Consider the following 19463-nt stretch of genomic DNA (forward strand, 5'->3'; position numbering starts at 1 on the left):
TGCCCATTTAACCAGTCTAATTGCTTTGCAGCCTTTTTGCATTCTCCTCACAGCTTAAGTAGAAACCACAGCAAATTACCTTCCAGCTTAGCTTTGTACTTAAGACTTCACTATATTCCTCTAGCTAATTTCTAAAATTCAAAAATCTGGGCAAAGACCCTTTTTAAAATGGCTGAAGTTGAACAAAAAGGGCTATTTGGCAGTATCACAGAAACTTGTGCCTTGTTATCTCTGAAGAGACGCCAATGACCCCTGTGGGCTGAAGAGACAAAAATTCAAAGGGAATTATACAAAGGACATCCACGTTTCATAAGCCAGTCCTGGCCAACCAGAGCCAATTTGTCTGCTAGGACAAAGCACCCTACAACCTCCCTGCAAAACTTATTGGTTGAAATATTAACAATCTCAGGGACCCAGACAAAGAGATATACACCCTTTGTCAAAGCCAAAGTGGAGAGGTGGGAGTCATGTGACATGACCCCCCCACCTCCCCCCCCCACCAACCCCCCAGCTGGTGGAACCAGTAATATTGCCCTGTGGAGCTGCAAAGCTCAGACTGCCATATTTCCATCTACCAAGCAGCAGCACAGAAAAGAGGCTCTGTCCAGGTTTGAAATACCTGGCCCCCATCTACACTGTTGTGACTGGAACTTCTGTACCATCACCTACAAGGCTAATTCATCTCTCTGTGCCTATCTCAGCGTGGAAGTCAACTCTACTGGGAAAGTGAATTATCCAGCATCAGTTTAGCCTGCTGAAGGAATACACCATTGGACTTTGATTCTGGACTCTAGCCACATGTAAAACAACAATTCCTTTCCTTTGCCTGTGGTCTTTGCCCTGTAAATCTTTCTTTCTCTATCCCTCTTTAATGTATGAATACATGGGGGGGGGTACAAGTTTGCTGTGGGGTTATTAATAGAAATTGGAACATTCCAAAACTGAGGGGTTGATAAATGACAGTTTAAATTAAACCCCCTCTTGTCTGTAACATTTGTACTGTCAGCAAACTTAGATGAGGGGATCAAGTGTAATATATCTAAGTCATTGTTGTAGATTGCAAATAGCTGAGGCCCAAGCACTGATCCTTATAGCACCCCACTAATTATATCCTGCCATTCTGAATATGACCATCTCAATTTTCTGTCCACTAACTAATTATCAATCCATGTTTTTAAATTATTCCCAATCCTAATCTTATCTAACAACCACTTGTGTGGCACTTTAGCAACTACCTCATGAAAATCCAAACATACTATATCCACTGGTTCCCCTTATCTATGTTGCTAGTTATACCCTCAAAAATCTCTAGTAGATTTGTCAAATTCAATAAGGAGAAAGCGTGGCATGGTGGTAATGTCACTGGAGGAGTAATCCAGAGGCTAATGCTCTGGGGACACCAAATTAAATCCCAACCCCACAGCTGGTGGAATTTAAATTAAATTAATAAATTGAGAATATAAAGCTGTCTCAGTAATATTGACTATGACATCTGGTTCACTAATGTTTTTAGGGAACAAAATCTGCCATCCTTACCTGATCTGTCCTACATGTGACTCCAGACTCAGCAATATGGTTGACTCTTAATCACCCTATGAAATGGCCTAGCAAGCCACTCAGTTCAAGGGCAATTAGGGATTGACAACAAATGCTGACCTCGTCAGTAACACCCACATTCCACAAAAGAAAAAAAATTTGCTTTCATAAAACCATATTTGATTCTGCCTAATCATATTGTGATTTTACAAATGCCTGATTACCACATCTTTAATAATAGATTGTAGCATTTTCCCTGCTACTGGCGTCAAGCTAACTGGTCTGTAATTCAACATTTTTTCTCTTCTTTTCTTGAACATTTCCACCTTCCAATCCACATGGAGCATTCTAGCATCTAGGGAATTCTGGAAGATCAAAACCACTGCATCATCATCTCTGCAGCCACCTCTTTTAAAACCCTAGAATGTAGGCCACCAGGTCCAGGGGATTTGTTGGCTTTTAGATGTGTTAACTTCTCAGTTGTTTTGTTCTAATTAATTCTACCTAATAGTGCAACAAAATCCAGTTGAGGCTTCATTTATCTGATAATAATGTTAATTTAAGGAATAACATTATTTGTAAAGATTCTACTAACACTAATTTTATGAATTGAGAGCCTGAGGTTGACATGGGTAGTTGTAACAAAGGTGTGGTTGTGCCTCCTAATAGGGTGGGGGTGGGGGTGGGTAAGAGATTAGCTTGGAGGAAATCCATTTTTAAACAGACCCAAACTCTTTAAAAAATGATAGGAAATGTTTAGCAAGAAGAATCATGGGGGGACCTGACCAAATTAACTGCCCTTTAGATGTGGGTGAATTAGAGAATTGTTTTGAAACCAAATTGCGCATCCTTAGCAGTAAAGCTGATACCGAGAAACTTTCAACCTTATAGAATGAAGGCTTATGGACAATATCACTGAGAATGAAATCAGGGACAGAACTGATGAATTTAAGAAAAATACAGCCCCTGAACCAGATAAATTGAATACGGATGATCTAAAAGATTTATCTAGTATGAATCCCACGATTCTCCCTAAATTTCTTAATTTGTGGATCAAAACATCAATGGTTCCTGATATGTTTAAACGTTGTAGAATGATTTGAATTCCTAAAACTGAAGATTGGAAGCATTAAGGAATATTGACAATTGGCTCAGTTCTATTGTGCCTTTTTACAAAGATTATTGCCAAAAGATTGGCAATGCTATTAATAATCAACCCCAGGCAAAAGGGTTTCATAGCTGATACCTCCAGTTGTAATGAGAATATCACCCTTCAGAATTGGAGCAAAACTCGATTAGAAAAAACATCTGGCTGTAGCATTTGTTGACCTTGCTGAAGAGTTTGACTCTGTGGGACATAAGCTGATTCTAAAAAGTTAATAGTACCTGGGACTATGTAATAAATTTATTAAATTTGTTGAAAATTTGTACAGTGGTGTAATAACCTTGGTCAAAACAGGTAGTAGAACTAAGCCAATTTCAATCCATAGAGTTAAACAAGGTGACCCTTTATCACTTCTGTTATTTAATACTGTGATAGATACCCTCACATGTACTTTAGAAAAAAGGTACAGCCTTCAAATTGGGGAATAATAGTAGATCTGTTAATTTCATGACCCTTGCATTTGCACGATATTGCTTTATTGAGCAAATCCTTAATAGGTATGACTCAAGATTTAGAGAATTTTTGAAGAAAAGCTGGCTTAGAAAATAATGTTAAAAAGACTGCAAGTTTTTATATGGGGCCAAGAATAAAACAATTTATTATAATAATGATAAAAAATGGATCCTTAATGGGTCTGAACTAAATTATATTATACCAGGAAAATTTGCAAAATACCTTGGTGCTCATACAGACCTGGTGCACCAGGATTAAAGATAATAATTGGGAAACTACATTACAGGACTGGGTAGACAGTTTGATGCTTGCAGCTTTAAAACCTATTCAACGGTTGGAAATTCTGAGAACTTATATAATACCTCACTTTTATTAAATAAGGTTTCTCAGAATGTTTTAATCAGATTGGAGAACACTGAGAACCTAAGGAGGTCGTGAAAAACATTTTACATCTCCTGGATGAAATTTCAGACGGTCTTTATTCTAGAAGTAGAAACTGTGGACAGGGTCTCCCGAAGTTAAAAATCCAGATTCCAACTGCAATTATTAGGAAATGGGTTGCTATTAATATGTCATCATGGCTTCTTTCATATATAATGGAATTAATATAAACTAATTGAACATTTCAGGGGCTCTACACAAGGTCCAACAATTCATTGTGGATTCTTGTGGTTTCCCTGGAATCAAGGAGGTCCCGAATAGAGATGAAGATATCATGATACCATCAAGTAAGGTAACATCGAAGTCATGAAAGAAGCATAACATTGTTGATGATTTGAATTTAAGAAATGGTCTCAACTCAGCTTCTGAAGTGTGGGTACCATATATTTCCATAATGATCCAATATTCAATAAATGGCTTAAATTTAACTATATGAAGCAGTCCACTTTCATTAAGGCTCTTCTGTTACAAACAAATAATAGCTGACCAACTATGCTTTGTGGCAATTGGTAGACAAGGACACTAAGAACTGTAGAAAGTGTGATCACAACAATGAAACAATCTCTCACATTCCTGCGAGTTGTGTATTTGTGAAGAACACAAAGATTCATAGACATAATAAGATTCTTAATTTGTTGAAAGAAAAACTTATAAAATATGGCTGAACAGCTTCTTTGGAACCAAAGTTTAGATCATCAACTAGTAATCTCTAGAATCTGGTGTTACACTTGTTATAGGAAAATATGTGGCACAATGTAATAATTAGGTTTGAGGACAACAAATCCTCAGAGAAAACTTGATCAGAGAAAGTCAACAAATACGAACACCTGAAATCTCTTATTATTGATATGGCCCAAGGCGTGAACATCAAGTTTTTTGGTTTCATCATTGGAGCTTGGGGCAAATGGCTTTGACTCAACAATACCCTTTAGGAGTTTTTACAAATCAATAACTATGAAATTTTTGCCAGTCATGCCACAAAATTTCAAATGATGCTAACTTTGGACATTTTACAAATTTTATGGACAATTGAGTGTTTATTATATGAAATCAGTTAATTTAGTTTCATTTTGTTTGAATGTGATTTTAATCTTTATGGAATTTTATCTTTATGGAATGGAGTTTTTTTGTATCAACTTTAGTGATAAAGTTTGTTAGTTCTAACTTGATTTTAAACACACCGGCAGTCAGGGTGGGATTAACCTGTAACTATGAGGGAAGTATTTGGTCTAATCTTTCAAGGGCCCTAATTGTAGAGTTCTGTATTCCAACATTCACTCATTAAATTTTTATCTTCTCTCACCTTAATTTTACTAGATCTTCATGGGCCTACCTGCTGCATTACATTGCATTGGGTCCAATTTGTCGAATGACATTTTAACATGCTGTTGTGCCATTTTTCTGTGGAACAACGTGCTTTGATTATACCAGACACAGACAGCTAAAAGTCCGGCCATATCCCCGTTTCTATACCCACATCACATGAAAACAATATCATTCATTCTGATGGATCGGAATCAACCAATTAGCTGAAAAGGTTGTCATGCCTTTAACAACGTGGTTTCACACCAACTATGCATCATGCAAGAAGCAAGAAGTATAAAAATACAGGATGCTCCAAGCCATCTTTCAGCTATCAGCAACACCCACCTAGGTCATAAACTAGTGGCAATTAATCCTACCAGTTTAACAAATGGCTAAGAGACTGACTCCACACGAAACTTCCCGATCATCTATCCAAACAACTTCCACTGCCATGTCAAGTGATTTAAACAATCTGATGGAAGAGCACACAAGATTGAGATATCAACATTTGAAACTTTACTGTAACAACATTATTCAGGTAGCACTACATGCATTTCATTGCATTAGCTACAATTCTTTTCCATTTCTAGAGATTTTATTGTTTTGGGCAAAATAAAACTAAGAGGAGCTAGTTAAATACCATCTACAGTTTAATAGCTTCTTGGGCGTTCACAAAGGGAGGCTGCAACAACTGCACAGTGGGTTTTATGCAGACCAGCAAGATCTTAGGCTTGGTCTGTGATCTTGTTCAGTTAGCTCGGACAACTGTAAGGCTGCTACTTGGTAGTGTTTGCTCGAATTATACATGTATAAAGACATCAGGTCAGCAGAGGATCAAGCCTGCCTGTAAAACCCCCAACCAAACAATCAGCACATTATTCAGACTTACATGTGACTAATGTCCACTTGTGCCAGGTAATAGAGGGGAGGGGGTCAAACTAGAGGAACTGTTTTTAGAAGAGGAGCAGAAAAAAAGCATGTTTATAAAAGTTCACAAGGAGGAATGGTATTTATGACCTAACATAATTGCACAAAATTCTAGTTTAAAAATAAACTGTTTTTTATCAATATTTTCACGTTTTGATGATTCAAGTTATCCAAAGCTTATTCTGCTGAATGTACTTATTTCTTTCCCAACACCATTTTTATTATGTTGAAATTTTAGCATCTTCATACAAGCCCCATTCTCTCTGATTTACATATCTAATATTATAATATTGCATTCTGTTCTTTCAAAAACACACTGTAGTGATGTTTGGAATTCCCAGTCACTGCAAAAACAGCTCATAACAGCTTACACTTTCCTTAATCATGAAGATAATTTCTCCTGACAAAAAGTGGCTTGTTCATGGGGTTAATTCATAACTCTTCATATGTATTCTTTTCAAACAGGATCACGTTGGAAGCATAATTGAGAAGTTTGGGAACATGTTGTGAGCTGCATCAGACCCTTAGAATCAAAAAGGGCTGATCAGATCAGCAAAGTTATGTCACCTATGGCTTGCCTTATATACAGGCTCGCATACACTTTTGGTAAAGATTCCACACTTAAAACTATCTAGATTGACTATCAATACATGAGACAGTTTACTTGAACGACGGATTGTTCCTGTCAATCAGCAACGCTAACACTGCACTAACGCCTGCAAAATGAAATTTAATTGTTAACCTAATCTCTGAGTTATATTAATCTTCAATATATCTCCAGTTCACTCTTCTCCAGACTCTCAGTGACAGTAGCTACAAAAATCTAAGATCTATTTCAAAACAAAGTGCTGGTGAACGTTAAGTAGAATCTATTTTTGTGTATGTGACACTTACGGATGTCTTTTAAAACCAACTCTTGTATCTGACAGCTGAATAATAGAATTTTTTTAAGGTAGTAGCATACTTGCACAGAGGTTCACCTTTTAAAGTCTATTTTATTCAGCACAATCCACCTATAAAAACTCTAGTTTACTACATTCCCACAGTGGCTTTAATGCCCACTTCATCTTTTTTCAATTCTTTTCACGTAATTACTATTAAAAGAACTACGGAGTACAATGTAGTAGAAAAATTTCTTGTCTCAGAATACTTTTGTGACCCAATCCTCCTCAAAAACGTTATCCATTTCCACGACTGAAACATCTCAACTCTTGTCAGCCTGTTCACGGCAAAAAATTACAATTAAAGTGTTCTCCACTACTACATTTAACCTATTTACTGTCAAAATGTTCTTATGTAAACTCACTGAACAAAAAAAGGAGCACAACTTTGGTTGTGTCTTCTTAGATGTTTCTAGTTAAGGTTACAAATTCCTCCACATCGGAAAGTCAAAAGCACACTATAATTAAAACAATTCGCTGTGACAGAACATTCTTAAAATCCATTTACAGTCATGCCATTTATAGTGTCTCGTTAATTCAAACGGGCACTCTACCAAGAAACTAGCAATCCATTTTGTGAGTTTTTCGTTTATGCAGTCCTAGAAACCTGATGAGTAATTACTCTAACTAAATAATTCAGTGGTTTCTTCTGATATTTAAATCAAATCCAACGCAAAGTTTTGAATGACTTCCAGAGCCCCAGAGTCAAAACCACAAATATCCAGCATGCCTTTGTCATCCGGGTCAGCAATGGTGAAACCGTTAGAAGCCAATCCACAGACAATCAATTTGGCAGGGAGGCCCATTTTCTGTAACAAAAAAAGAGAGTAAGCTAACAAACTTTGGCAATTGAAGATGATCTGAATTGACATCCTGATGGAAGGTTAACTCTGTTCCTCTCTCTACAGATGTTGCCTAATTCGCTGAGTATTTTCAGCACCTGCTGTTTTGATTGCAGATTTTCAGCACCTGTAGCGTTTTACATTTGTATGATTTGGATTGACCAAGAAATAGCTATTGTTTGTATTCCTTTAGCTGTGTTCATATTATAGGACTATTTGGGAAATGCTTCTCTAATGCAGCATGAAGCTTCTACTGCTGCTATGGAACTGCTTTTTCTTTAATTACTGTGCATCTATAACAAGCAATTATGCACACACACTTGTTAGATCATAACTTCTCTACAATTTAGACTTTCTGGATGGTTGAGGAAGGTTCGATCAGACAACTTGTCAGAAACTTGCTCAGTGCCTCTAGAAGTAGCATCTATACTTCTGTTAGAGTGTTCCTGAAGGTACCAGTGAAAATAACCTCTTTTATTGGTTATTGGAATATTTAGAGACACAAATGTTGGCTCATTGATCATATCGCTATGCCACTAAAGCCAGGGATGATGCTGATGGAAGTCTGTAAGGTGAATGTCACATTTACTTCAACTTAGTTCATGCATTTACTGGCAGCTTGATAGGTGAGAGGTAATTTTAGTACCGTCTTACATCAAGTGGGCTGGAATCACACTTCATAGGCAGTCTTAACTAGGACCTGGGATTTTTACTCTGAAAACTCAACGCCATTTACATTAGCAAATGTAAACAGCAGCAAGATCCAGAGGAAGAGGGATAGCTGAAGTATTCCTTGTGTTCTTTTCAATGCACAGCAAATATCTGAGGGACGTCTCTTATTCCCCTCCCAACTGAACTTTCACCCCTTTTCTCAAGGCAGTGATATGTGCTAATCACAAATGCTTTCAGCACTACACTAAATACAATTCCTGGCTACTTAGGTGTAGTGTCCCAGTGTCTGCCAAAGTCAAGATCTTAGCATGGAGGAGCAAACTGGAGATCCTACTGGTCAGGTGGTCCTATAGAGCCATCATGTTGGTTCATTCTCTTATGAACTTCTAAGTGTCAAATTGTTACATATTAAATAGCATGTCAATTTATATTCTTAGATAAATAGGAAATCATAAAAAGTTTTCACTATAGGGCAATTCCCCATCCTCCCTATGGAAGATACCAACCTTAATACAGGAGTGCAGTTTTTCAGGCACTGAGCAGAAGGTGCCTTATCCAAGCAGCAGTTATTATTCATGTCGAGCTTGATGGAGAGTGTCAGCAGCTGATCCAGCTTTGGGGATTATTACAGCCAAGGCCAATTCTGTCTTATCCCAGTATCCAATACATGTGTCCCCAGCAGGAGCTGCCATTTAATGATCAGAGAGAGGAACACTGACTATTGGTCCTCCTCTAATCCAGGAGTGTTGTTGCCAATCAGTATTCCTCTTTTGCAAGACCAGGCAACAGAGCTCATGCGAGAGATTGACACCTTTCTGATCCCAGAGAGGAGCTACAGCACATTTTTACATTCCCCAAATCTAAGCTTACCTGCCTTGTAAAAATTATCACATCATCGGATTACTTTGAGTTCTCTCACCTTTCTGTATTCTCTTAGGGCATCTACAGGATGAATATTTCCATAATATGTCTCATTGTCGGTGAAGACAAGGAACACATCTGCAACAGTTTTTGTCTTGATAGCCCACAACATGGGGAGAGCACAGTCAGTGGCACCAAATGGGACCTGTTGAAAACATTCAAAATTGTCTTTACATTGCAAAAAAGCAGATTAATTTCATTTTAGTTCACTTTAATTACAAATTTCAGGTGGAAAAAAAACAAGAGATTCCAATTAAGCGAATGAAGTGATGAAAAAAGTGAGAGAAAAAAAACTGCAATCCTGTATTCTACATTTAAAAAAGGTTTTTTTTTTTGAGGAGCTGCACGCAGTAATTTGAGCACCAGGATCAACGTCTGCAATGTTTGCAAGACTGGGCGAAAAGATATATTTCTTCACTTACTTTTTTGATGGAGGGTGCTAAGTGCAAAAACTAGCAAGCACCCCAGGTTATTTAGAGTTGAGCTGAGTGAAGAAAAATAAGGCTGTGACACTAATTAAATTAATTTGCTTGGAAATTCATGCCAATATATAGTGGAAATTTGTATGTAACAATCTAATACTGAACAGCATCAGGTTTAAGAAACGCTCATGATTGATGATGCACCCTCCTTAAATGAATTCTGAAATGATCGTTCAGCATTGGGGTTACGACTAATTTATAGAACTTCGGGGACAAAATTAGCAAAGTGGGAAAAATGCAGGTTTTCGTATGCACACTAGTGATCCCTTAATTACTGATAATGTGGATGAAGCTAGCAGGCTGTATGAAAATTGACATTAAAAAAGTAAAGATTTTACATTACCACATGCATGGCAGTAAATACTTCATCCAGTGCCATTTCTGAAGTGATACATAACGGAACCATTTCATCAGAAAAAGCAACTATTGTAAAATTGGTTTCTGTGCGTGCAACTACCTGAAAAGAGAGAAAACTCAATGGTCACTTCTCTTAGACAAGACTCAAACATTCATGTCACATCAACATCCTGAGTGTTACCATTGACTAGAAACATAACTGGACTAGCTATATAAACATTGTGGCTATAAGAGCAGGTCCGAGGCTGGGAATTCTGTGGGAGTAACTCAGCTCGACTCCCAAGCCTGTCCACCATCTACAAGGCACAAGTCAGGAACGTGATGGCATACTCTTCACTTGCCTGAATGAGCGTAGTTCCAGCAACATTCAAGAAGCTCAACAGCATCCAGGACAAAGCAACCTACATGACTGGCACACCATTCATCACCTTAAACATTCACTCCCTCCACCACTGCGCACAGTGGCAGCAGTATGTACAAGATGCACTGCAGCAACTCACCAAGACTCCTGCAACAGCACCTTCCAAATTCATAACCTCTATCACCTAGAACAGGGGTGGGGAACCCTCGGCCCAGGGGCTGGGCCCAGTCTGTTGCACTTTTTTCTCACCCGCAGTGAGATTTCAAAATCCAACCCCGCCTTCCCCGGCCCCTGTACGCTGCACTCTGGGCCAGCCAACGCCATGTTCTGATGCCTGAGTCTCAGCCGCAACACCAGAGGCCCAGGCTATGGGGAGAGCGCAACACCAGAGCAGGGACAGGAAGCTGCCAGCTGCTGACAAGTAACAAAGTATGACTAACCCAGGGCAGGGGAGAAAGGGCGCAGGACACCGGCTCCATCGACGTCTCACCCTACACCCCCCTCCTCAGCTCCACTGGCATCTCAGGACAGACACTCAGCCTCGGGAACATGGGAACACTACCACCTGCAAGTTCCCCTCCAAGCCACACACCATCCTGACTTGGAACTATATTGCCATTCCTTCACTGTGGCTGGGTCAAAAACCTGAAACTCCCTTCTTAACAGTGCTGGAGTTATATCTACACCAGATGGTTCAAGGCAGCAGCTCATCAGCTTCTCAAGAGCAGTTAGAGATGGGTAATAAATGCTGGCTCACATCCCATGAATGAATGAAAAAAAACCTAGATGAAAGAGTGAGCTTTGGCTCACTCTGATATTACTTAGTGGTTCGGCTAGATATGGCGACGAATGGATAAACCAGTTGTCCACTATCAACATTGCGGTCTGTGTTTCTTGGATGTAAGGGAGTGGAGAATAAAGCAACCGGAATTAATGAAAGCAATGATTTTAATGGGAATTAGGGCATCAGAGGTGAAGGCAAAGGTGTAATTGAGCAGATTGGTAGCAGCAGATATGGTTATGGTGAATGGAGGTCTAAAGGTGAGATGGTTGGGAATCTGAAATTACCATGGTAAGTGAATTGAGGAGAATTATTTCTAGGGCAGATGCAGAAAGAAGTGAGAATGGCGAGGAATACAGGTGAGGAATGTGGTAACATTCCTGCCTTAGGGTTAGGTGCAATGTTCAAACCCAGCGGTCATGTCAAGTGATGGATGTGCAAGGCATCATCCCTGATGTGTGGGTTAATGGATTGTGGCACCCACAAAACTCCCTGCCATGTAGGACTAATCACCTTATTAGCTGGTGTAAAGGTGATTATGTGCATTAACCAGCCTGCGTGCAGATCCTTTTTCCAAGAGCTGAGTGCAAAGATACAAAAATAGTAATTGATCTGAAATTAGTATTACAGAACTCTGCTTTTACAAGAATATTTCAGAAAGCATAGGCAACAGATAATTATATGATTTATTTATTCTGTTACATTGTGCATCAGTAGACACTGACATGGTGGAGGGCAGGGGGTGCTATATCTTCAAAGGCCTAATGCAATGGGTAGATACCGCCAGTCTTTGGACTTCAAAGCTACCAGTATCCATAAATATTAGTTTTCATGGCCAGCTGTAACACTAAACTCCAAGAAGTCACCTAGACCACTACAAATTCAAACTTAGGCAAAACAGCCAAGGAATTAAAGGCGGCAGACAGTTTAAAAGTTTACACAGATTGCTACAGGCATAGCAACTTCATAATATTTTTCTATTTGGTATAGATCAGAGGTTCACACTTTGCAACTATCCTTAAACAAAGAAATTAATAACCCGCTATAAATAGTGCATTGCTGCCCATCAGCGATAAAAGATGGTGCTGGGCTGTCGGTCCCCAGTTTAGAACCCCTGCCCAAGGCCACCAAGGCAAACTTTCCCTAAGGTTCCCCCCGCCCTAACTTTTTCCTTTCCAAAGTCCTTGAGCATGCTGTTGCCCCCAAGTTCATGTCTGTTTCTCTTGCAACTCCTTCCTGGAACCCTGATCAGGTTTCAGCCCCCGCCACCTCCCCCCACCACTGCAATGAACTGGTTACAGTACACAAAGTCACAAATGAGATCCTATGTGATAGTGACAAAGATAAACCAGCCCTCCCAATCCTCCTTCATCTCTCTACAGCCACTGACATTGTCGAGAACGCCAACATCCTCCAACGCCTCTCCTCCATCATCCAGCTGGGTGAAATTGCCCTTGCATGGTTCCATTGTTGCCTATCCAGTCATAGTCAGAGAACTCCCTGCAATGGCTTCTCTTCCTGCACCTTTGCCTCTGGAATCTCACAAGGATCTATCTCTGTCCCCCTCCTATTTCTCATCAACGTGGCCGATTGGCGACATCATCCAAGAGCACTGCATAGGTTTTCATAAGTACGCTGAAAACACACTGCTCTACTTCACCACCACCTCTCTCGACTCCTCTACTATCTCTAATTTGTTCTGCTGCTTGCTTGACATCCAATCCTGGGATGAGCAGAAATTTTCTCTGGCATGAAGTCACCAACTCCATTCCCTGTCCCCCAATTCCCACCTTATCCATGGTCACTGAGAGAGGCCGAACCTTAGTAACCCTCTCTGCCTCTCCATCCTCCTTTAAGACCCTCCTTAAAACCCATTTCCCTGTCCTAATGTCCCCTTTTATGACTCAATATCAAATTTTATTTGATAACCCTCCTGTGAAGTTCCTTGGACACTAGAGGTACTATATAAGTTCAAGTTATTTCCGTAGTTTCAACAGAATCCAATATTTCAAATCAGCCTGGGGCCCAATAGTGAGGAAATGGGTAAAGCTTAATTCCAGCTAGGTGCTACTGCATGCTTCCTGGAAGCAACTGGTAATTTATCAGTAGACAGTTCCAGTTAATCACTTCAATTCTCTAGACTTACAGGTTGAACTAATGTTTCCCAACAAAAGAATTTTTAAAAACAGGGCAGTTAGGGTATGGGCAGGAGAGGATCAAGAGAAAGCAATGATTCAACAAGGCCAACTTTCAAGTGCCACCTAGAGGCTGTTTACACAACAGCAGAAGCTTTGGAAAATCAACTGACCATTTCTTGCTAAACCCACCATTTACTGGTTTAGAAGAAAATAGAAGACAAGTTGAAAAGCAAAAGAAAAATGGGAAGCACATTTTCTGTTCATGAGGTAAATACCAAATAATGATTAATTTGGGAATCTTATCTGGGGATGTGGTTGCGTACTGGTATTGTCACTAGACTGGTAATCCAGAGACCCAGGGTAATGCTCTGGGGACTCGGGTTCAAATATAAAAAAAAATCAAGAGTTAAAAGTCTAATGATGACCATGAAACCATTGTTGTAAAAACCCATCTGGTTCACTAATGTACTTTAGGGAAGGAAATCTGGCGTCCTCACCTGGTCTGGCCTACATGTGACTCCAGATCTGCAGTAATATGGTTGACTTTTAAACGCCCTCTGAAACAGCCTAGCAAGCCACTCAGTTATATCAATCCACTAAAAAGTCAATAAAAAGGGATGAAACTGGACAGACCACCCAGCATCGACCTAGGCACCGGAAACAACAATGGCAAATCCAGCTCTGTCGACCCTGCAAAGTCCTCCTTACTAACATCTGGGGGCTGGTGCCAAAATTGGGAGAGCTGTCTCAAAGACTAGTCAAACAACAGCCTGACATAGTCATACTCACGGAATCATATCTTACAGACAAAGTCCCAGAAACCACCATCACCATCCCTGGGTAGGACCTGTCCCACCGGCAGGTCAGACCCAGCAGAGGTGGCGGCACAGTGGTATACAGTCGGGAGGGAGTTGCCCTGGAACATCAACTTAGGACCCCATGAAGTCTCATGGCACCAGGTCAAACATGGACAAGGAAACCACCTCCAGATTATCACATACCACATCCCCTCAGCCGATGAATCAGTGCTCCTCCATGTTGAACACCACTTGGAGGAAGCGCTCAGGCTGGCAAGGACGCCAAATGTACTCTGGGTGTGGTAGTCTCGATAGCATCACCACAGATTAAGCTGGCCGAGTCCTAAGGGACATAGCTGCTAGACTGGGTGTGTGGCAGGTGGTGAGGGAACCAACAAGAGTGAAAAACATACTTGACCTCATCCTCACCAACCTGCCTGCTGCTGATGCATCTGTCCATGACAGAATCAGTAAGGGTGACCACCACTAAGTCCTTGTGCAGATGAAATCCCATCTTCACCTTGAGGATATCCTCAATCGCGTTGTGTGGCACTGCCACCATGCTAAATGGGATAGATTTTGAACAGATAAAGCAACTCAAGAACGGACATCCATGAGGTGCTGTGGACCATCAGCAATAGCATTGTACTCAACCACAATCTGTAACCTCATGGCCCAGCATATCCCCCACTCTACCGTTACCACAAAGCCAAAGGATCAACCCTGGTTCAATGAAGTGTGCAGGAGGGAATGTCATGAGCAGCGCCAGGCATACCTAAATGAGGTGTCAAACTGGTGAAAGTACAACACAGGACTAATAGCATGCAGAACAGCACAACCAGCTAGTGCTAGACAGAGCTAAGCGATTCCACAGTTAACGGATCAGATCTAAACTCTGCAGTCCTGTCACATCCAGTTGTGAATGGTGGTGGACAATTAAACAACTCACTGAAGAAGGCGACTCCACAAATTCTCCATCCTCAATGATGAAGGGACCCAGCACATCAGTACAAAAGATAAGGCTGAAGCATTTACGACTATCTTCAGCCAGAAGTGCCGATTGGATGATCCATCTTGGAATCCTCCGGCAGTCGCCAGCATCACAGATGCCAGTCTTCCGCCAATTCGAATCACTCCACATGATATCAAGAAACTGCCAAAGGCACTGGATACTGCAAAGGCTATGAGCCCTGACAATATTTTGGCAATAGTACTGAATACTTGTGCTCCAGAACTTCCCACGCCTCTAGCCAAGTTGTTCCAGTACAGCTACAACACTGGCATCTATCTAGTAATGCGGAAATTTGCCCAGGTATGTCTTGTACACAAAAAGCAGGATAAATCCAACTTGGTCAGTTACCGCCCCATTAGTCTTCTCTCGATCATCAGTAAAGTGATGGAAGAGTCATCAACAGTGCTTTCAAACAGCAATAACCTGCTCACTGACGCCCAGTTTGGGTTCAACTCAAACTCAATTCAGCTTCTGACCTCATTACAGCCTTGGTTCGCACATGGACAAAAGAGCTGAACTCCTGAGGTGAGGTGAGAGTGACTGCCCTTGACATCAAGGCAGCATTTGACCGAGTGGGGCATCAAGAAGCCCTAACAAAACTGGAATCAATGGGAATCAGGGGGAAAACTCTCCACTGGTTGGAGTCATACCTAGCACAAAAAAAAGATGGTTGGGGTTGTTAAGAGGTCAATCATCTCCGTTCCGGGACATCGCTGCAGGAGTTCCTCAGGATCATGTCCTAGGCCCAACCATCTTCAGCTGCTTCATCAATGACCTTCCTTCCATCAAAAATGGAGATGTTTACTAATGATTGCACGATGTTCAGCATAATTTGTGACTCCTCAGATAATGAAGCAGTCCATGTCCAAATGCAGCAAGACCTGGACCAGGTTTGGGCTGACAAGTGGGAAGTAACACTTGAGCCACACAAGTGCCAGGCAATGACCATCTTCAACAAGAGAGAATGTAAATATCGCCCCTTGACATTCAACGGCATTACCACCACTAAATCCCCCACTATCAACATCCTGGGGGTTACCGTTGACCAGAAACTGAACTGGACTAGCCATATAAATACTGTGGATACAAGAGCAGGTCAGAGGCTAAGAACCCTGGGGCGAGTAACTCACCTCCTGACTCCACCATCTACAAGGCACAAGTCAGGAGTGTGATGGAATACTCTCCACTTGCCTAAATGAGTGCAGCTCCAACAACACTCAAGAAGCTTGACACCATCCACGACAAAGCAGGCTGCTTGATTGGCATCCCTTCCACAAACATTCACTCCACCACCAACGAACAGTGACAGCAGTGTGTACCATCTACAAGCTGCACTGCAGAAACTCAAAGGCTTCTTTGGCAGCACCTTCCAAACCCACGATCACTACCATCTCAAAGGACAAGGGCAGCAGACAAATGGGAACACTAGCACCTGAAAGTTCCCCCCCAAGCCACTCACCATCCTGACTTGGAAATATATCACTGTTCTTTCACTGTCGCTGAGTCAAAATCCTGGAACTCCCTCCCTAACAGCACTGTGGGTGTTACTACACCCCTGGGACTGTCATGGTTCAAGAAGGCAACTCACCAGCACCTTCTCAAAGGCAATTAGGTATAGGCAATAAATGCTGGCCTAGCCAGCGATGCTGACATCCCATAATAAAACAACATAAAATTGTTGGTTTTGATGCAAATACTATACCAATTATAAGCAATAGCACAAGATATCAAGAGAAGTCCAAAACAAGAAGTGCTTTGTGAAAGTGTCTTACCATTGCCATAGCTGCAGCAACACTATATGCATAAAGTGCTCTGCATCCTAGAACTTGACTGCACATGGAAGAGCTGACATCTAAGGCCAATACAAAACGCTTCCCAGTTGGTTCTACATTCTGTAAAAAATAATCCAAAATAATTCAAATTAATTTACTTCCACAAAACATAGATGTTACAAGGTTGTAAAATAACAATTTATCATTACCTTGAAAGCTTTATAAAATGCCTGATCAAGTGCTACTAAAACTTCTGGATCTGGGATCCACTTTAGCTTTCCTCGGTTTCCTTTTCCTCCTTTGTATGTTTCTAGAGCCACCAAAACGTGAAATGGATGGATTCGAGCCTAGAAATCAAACAGTAATGCAGTATTGGCACATGATCTATTTATGGTACAAAAGAGTCAGTGCATTTTTCCCTTGCCAATATTATTCTCTCATTGCTCTTCTCCTGAAGGTTGTCACTTGTATTTAAGTACAGTTTAAGGGTAGTTAATGGCCTCCAATATTTCACTCTAACGGCAATTGTTAATATGCAACAGTGAGCATCAATGGATTATTTGATTGAGGACCATCTAGAGCTCTACTCTAATCCTGATTCCATCTTCATGTAGCATATTGACAATTCTTAAGAATATTCATTCTTAGCTCGGTTTCACAGAGTGCTAGCCCATGAAACCTAGCTCAAGGTGAATATATGGAAAGAGGTTCAGAAAGGGGACAGGTGGGAGGAATGCTGAAGCAAGGATAAAGTGATTCATTAAAAACTACTTTGCATTTCCTAGTGACTGGCTATATAGCAGCAACTGACAATGGGTAGCCTGATCAGTGAATGGTCTTTGTACGTGACAAACAGGATTAATTGGATAGCAGCCAGGAGCAGGAATCTTAGCCAACTTCTTGTCTAGCAAAGAAACATTAAGGACAACAGTAATGCTCCACTATTGTTCTAACTGAGATTAGCTGAGTAGACACCAAGCATCATACTCAGGATCATCATCCATATGGCTTGTTGGGCACCATGTACAGTAAAGCATTTCCATTCTAATAACTGTGCTACCAACTAAACAATATTTAATTATATCAAAAAAACTGATATGTAACTATTCCACAGAGATAATTTTTGCAAATACATATAATCATTTTTAAATTGTACATAAGGAATTAAAAAAGTGATGAGTAAGAGACGGAAAGAAAATGTAGAAAAAAATTTCAATTTTTAAACAAATTCTGAAGGAATGCCAGAGAATGGCAGTAATTAAGGCTCATCACACCATTAAAATTTCACTTACATTTGAATGCACCAGCCCTAACTTTTTCTTCCATGTTTGCTGGGAAAATACAGAAGCTTGCATGGATTTCAATGCCAAGTCTATCAGAAAAGTACCGATGGTGGAAGCAACTTGTGGAGCAGAAGAGAAAGTCAAACAGAAGCTTGTTTGGACTCCAGCAGTTGCTATCCATTTGCCTCACCTTTATTCTTAACGCAAAATCCGGAGTAACGACTAGGTAATCTATTTTAGTTACGTTGGTTGAGGGATTGAGAGTTTTGACTAAAGCCATGGAATCTTTTACGCCCACCTGAGAGGCCAGACAGAGCCGTAGCATGTCACCCACTCTCTCAATGCTGCTAATTTTCAGCTGTGATAAATATAAATTATGGTGCTTGTGTAATATTTGATTATATATCTGCAAGAGTAGATAAAATTCACTGTAATAGATTAATCTGCAAATCAGCACAAACTGTAAAATGCATAAATGTACACATTTCCATATAAGGAAAAGGCTGAGTGTGTTGTTCAGGAGAAAGTTAACTTTGCTTTTCAATAGATACCGGTTGTTAAGGGTGTGGTTGGAAGCAAGTTGTGTTGCCTTTACCAACTGCATTTGAAAGATTACAAATATTTAGATACAAAACCATACCTTCTTTAAGACAGTCTCATTATTCAATCTTTCACACACCATGGTAACCTCTTCACTTCCTGGTTTAAGGATGGAATCTGTAGTCATTTTCCCCAAATTTCTAAGCATTGTAATAACAGGCATATCCTTCAGTAATGCCTTCCATACCTAACAAAATAAAACACATGTTATAAAGACAGAAAATGCTGGAAATACTCAGCACACTAGCAGCATGTGTGCAGAGAGAAAAAGATATATCATTTCAGGTCAGTAAAAAATACATAACTAGTGCAACATTGTACAATTGTCCTTTGAGATGTAATACAGCGAATGCATGGATTCAACATATAAGTATGCTATTCAGTCATGTCGGGGGGGGGGGGGGGGGGGGGCGCGGTGGGGGGGGCGTGCAGTGAGGGTTGGTGGGGAAAGAGAGAGAGAGATAAGAAGAAGGCAAGAGATGGTTTATTCCAGAAAGCCTGGTGAAGGATAGAACAGGAACCAGTCCTTATACACTTTTATAAGCATTTATTTAGAGGTACACATTACCAGCATCCACCTCCTAACCTGGCAGCCACAGTTTCAGTCTTTCCTATTTATAGGGGCACAAGTGAATCTCCAGTTAATGCCTACAACCTGCATACAATTAAATGTAGTT

General features: G+C 40.5%; 1 protein-coding gene across 3 annotated transcripts in view; it reads right to left on the reverse strand.

Annotated features, from left to right (window-relative positions):
* Positions 1-6022: 6022 nt before the first annotated feature.
* Positions 6023-19463, reverse strand: part of ro60 (Ro60, Y RNA binding protein) — a 33234-nt gene continuing 19793 nt past the window's right edge. For 2 of the 3 annotated variants that reach the window (XM_078561737.1, XM_078561736.1), the window contains exons 4-9: positions 18827-18973; positions 17113-17250; positions 16904-17023; positions 10029-10142; positions 9202-9348; positions 6023-7577 (exon numbers count right to left, since the gene is read on the reverse strand). In XM_078561737.1, the coding sequence (XP_078417863.1) occupies positions 7425-7577; positions 9202-9348; positions 10029-10142; positions 16904-17023; positions 17113-17250; positions 18827-18973 (819 nt within the window). In that variant the 3' untranslated portion in view covers positions 6023-7424. The remainder of the gene's footprint in view (positions 7578-9201; positions 9349-10028; positions 10143-16903; positions 17024-17112; positions 17251-18826; positions 18974-19463) is intronic. The other variant, XM_078561738.1, reaches the window with a different exon arrangement.

Source organism: Cetorhinus maximus, chromosome 17, assembly GCF_964194155.1.
Source record: "Cetorhinus maximus chromosome 17, sCetMax3.hap1.1, whole genome shotgun sequence".
NCBI classification, from domain to species: domain Eukaryota; kingdom Metazoa; phylum Chordata; class Chondrichthyes; order Lamniformes; family Cetorhinidae; genus Cetorhinus; species Cetorhinus maximus.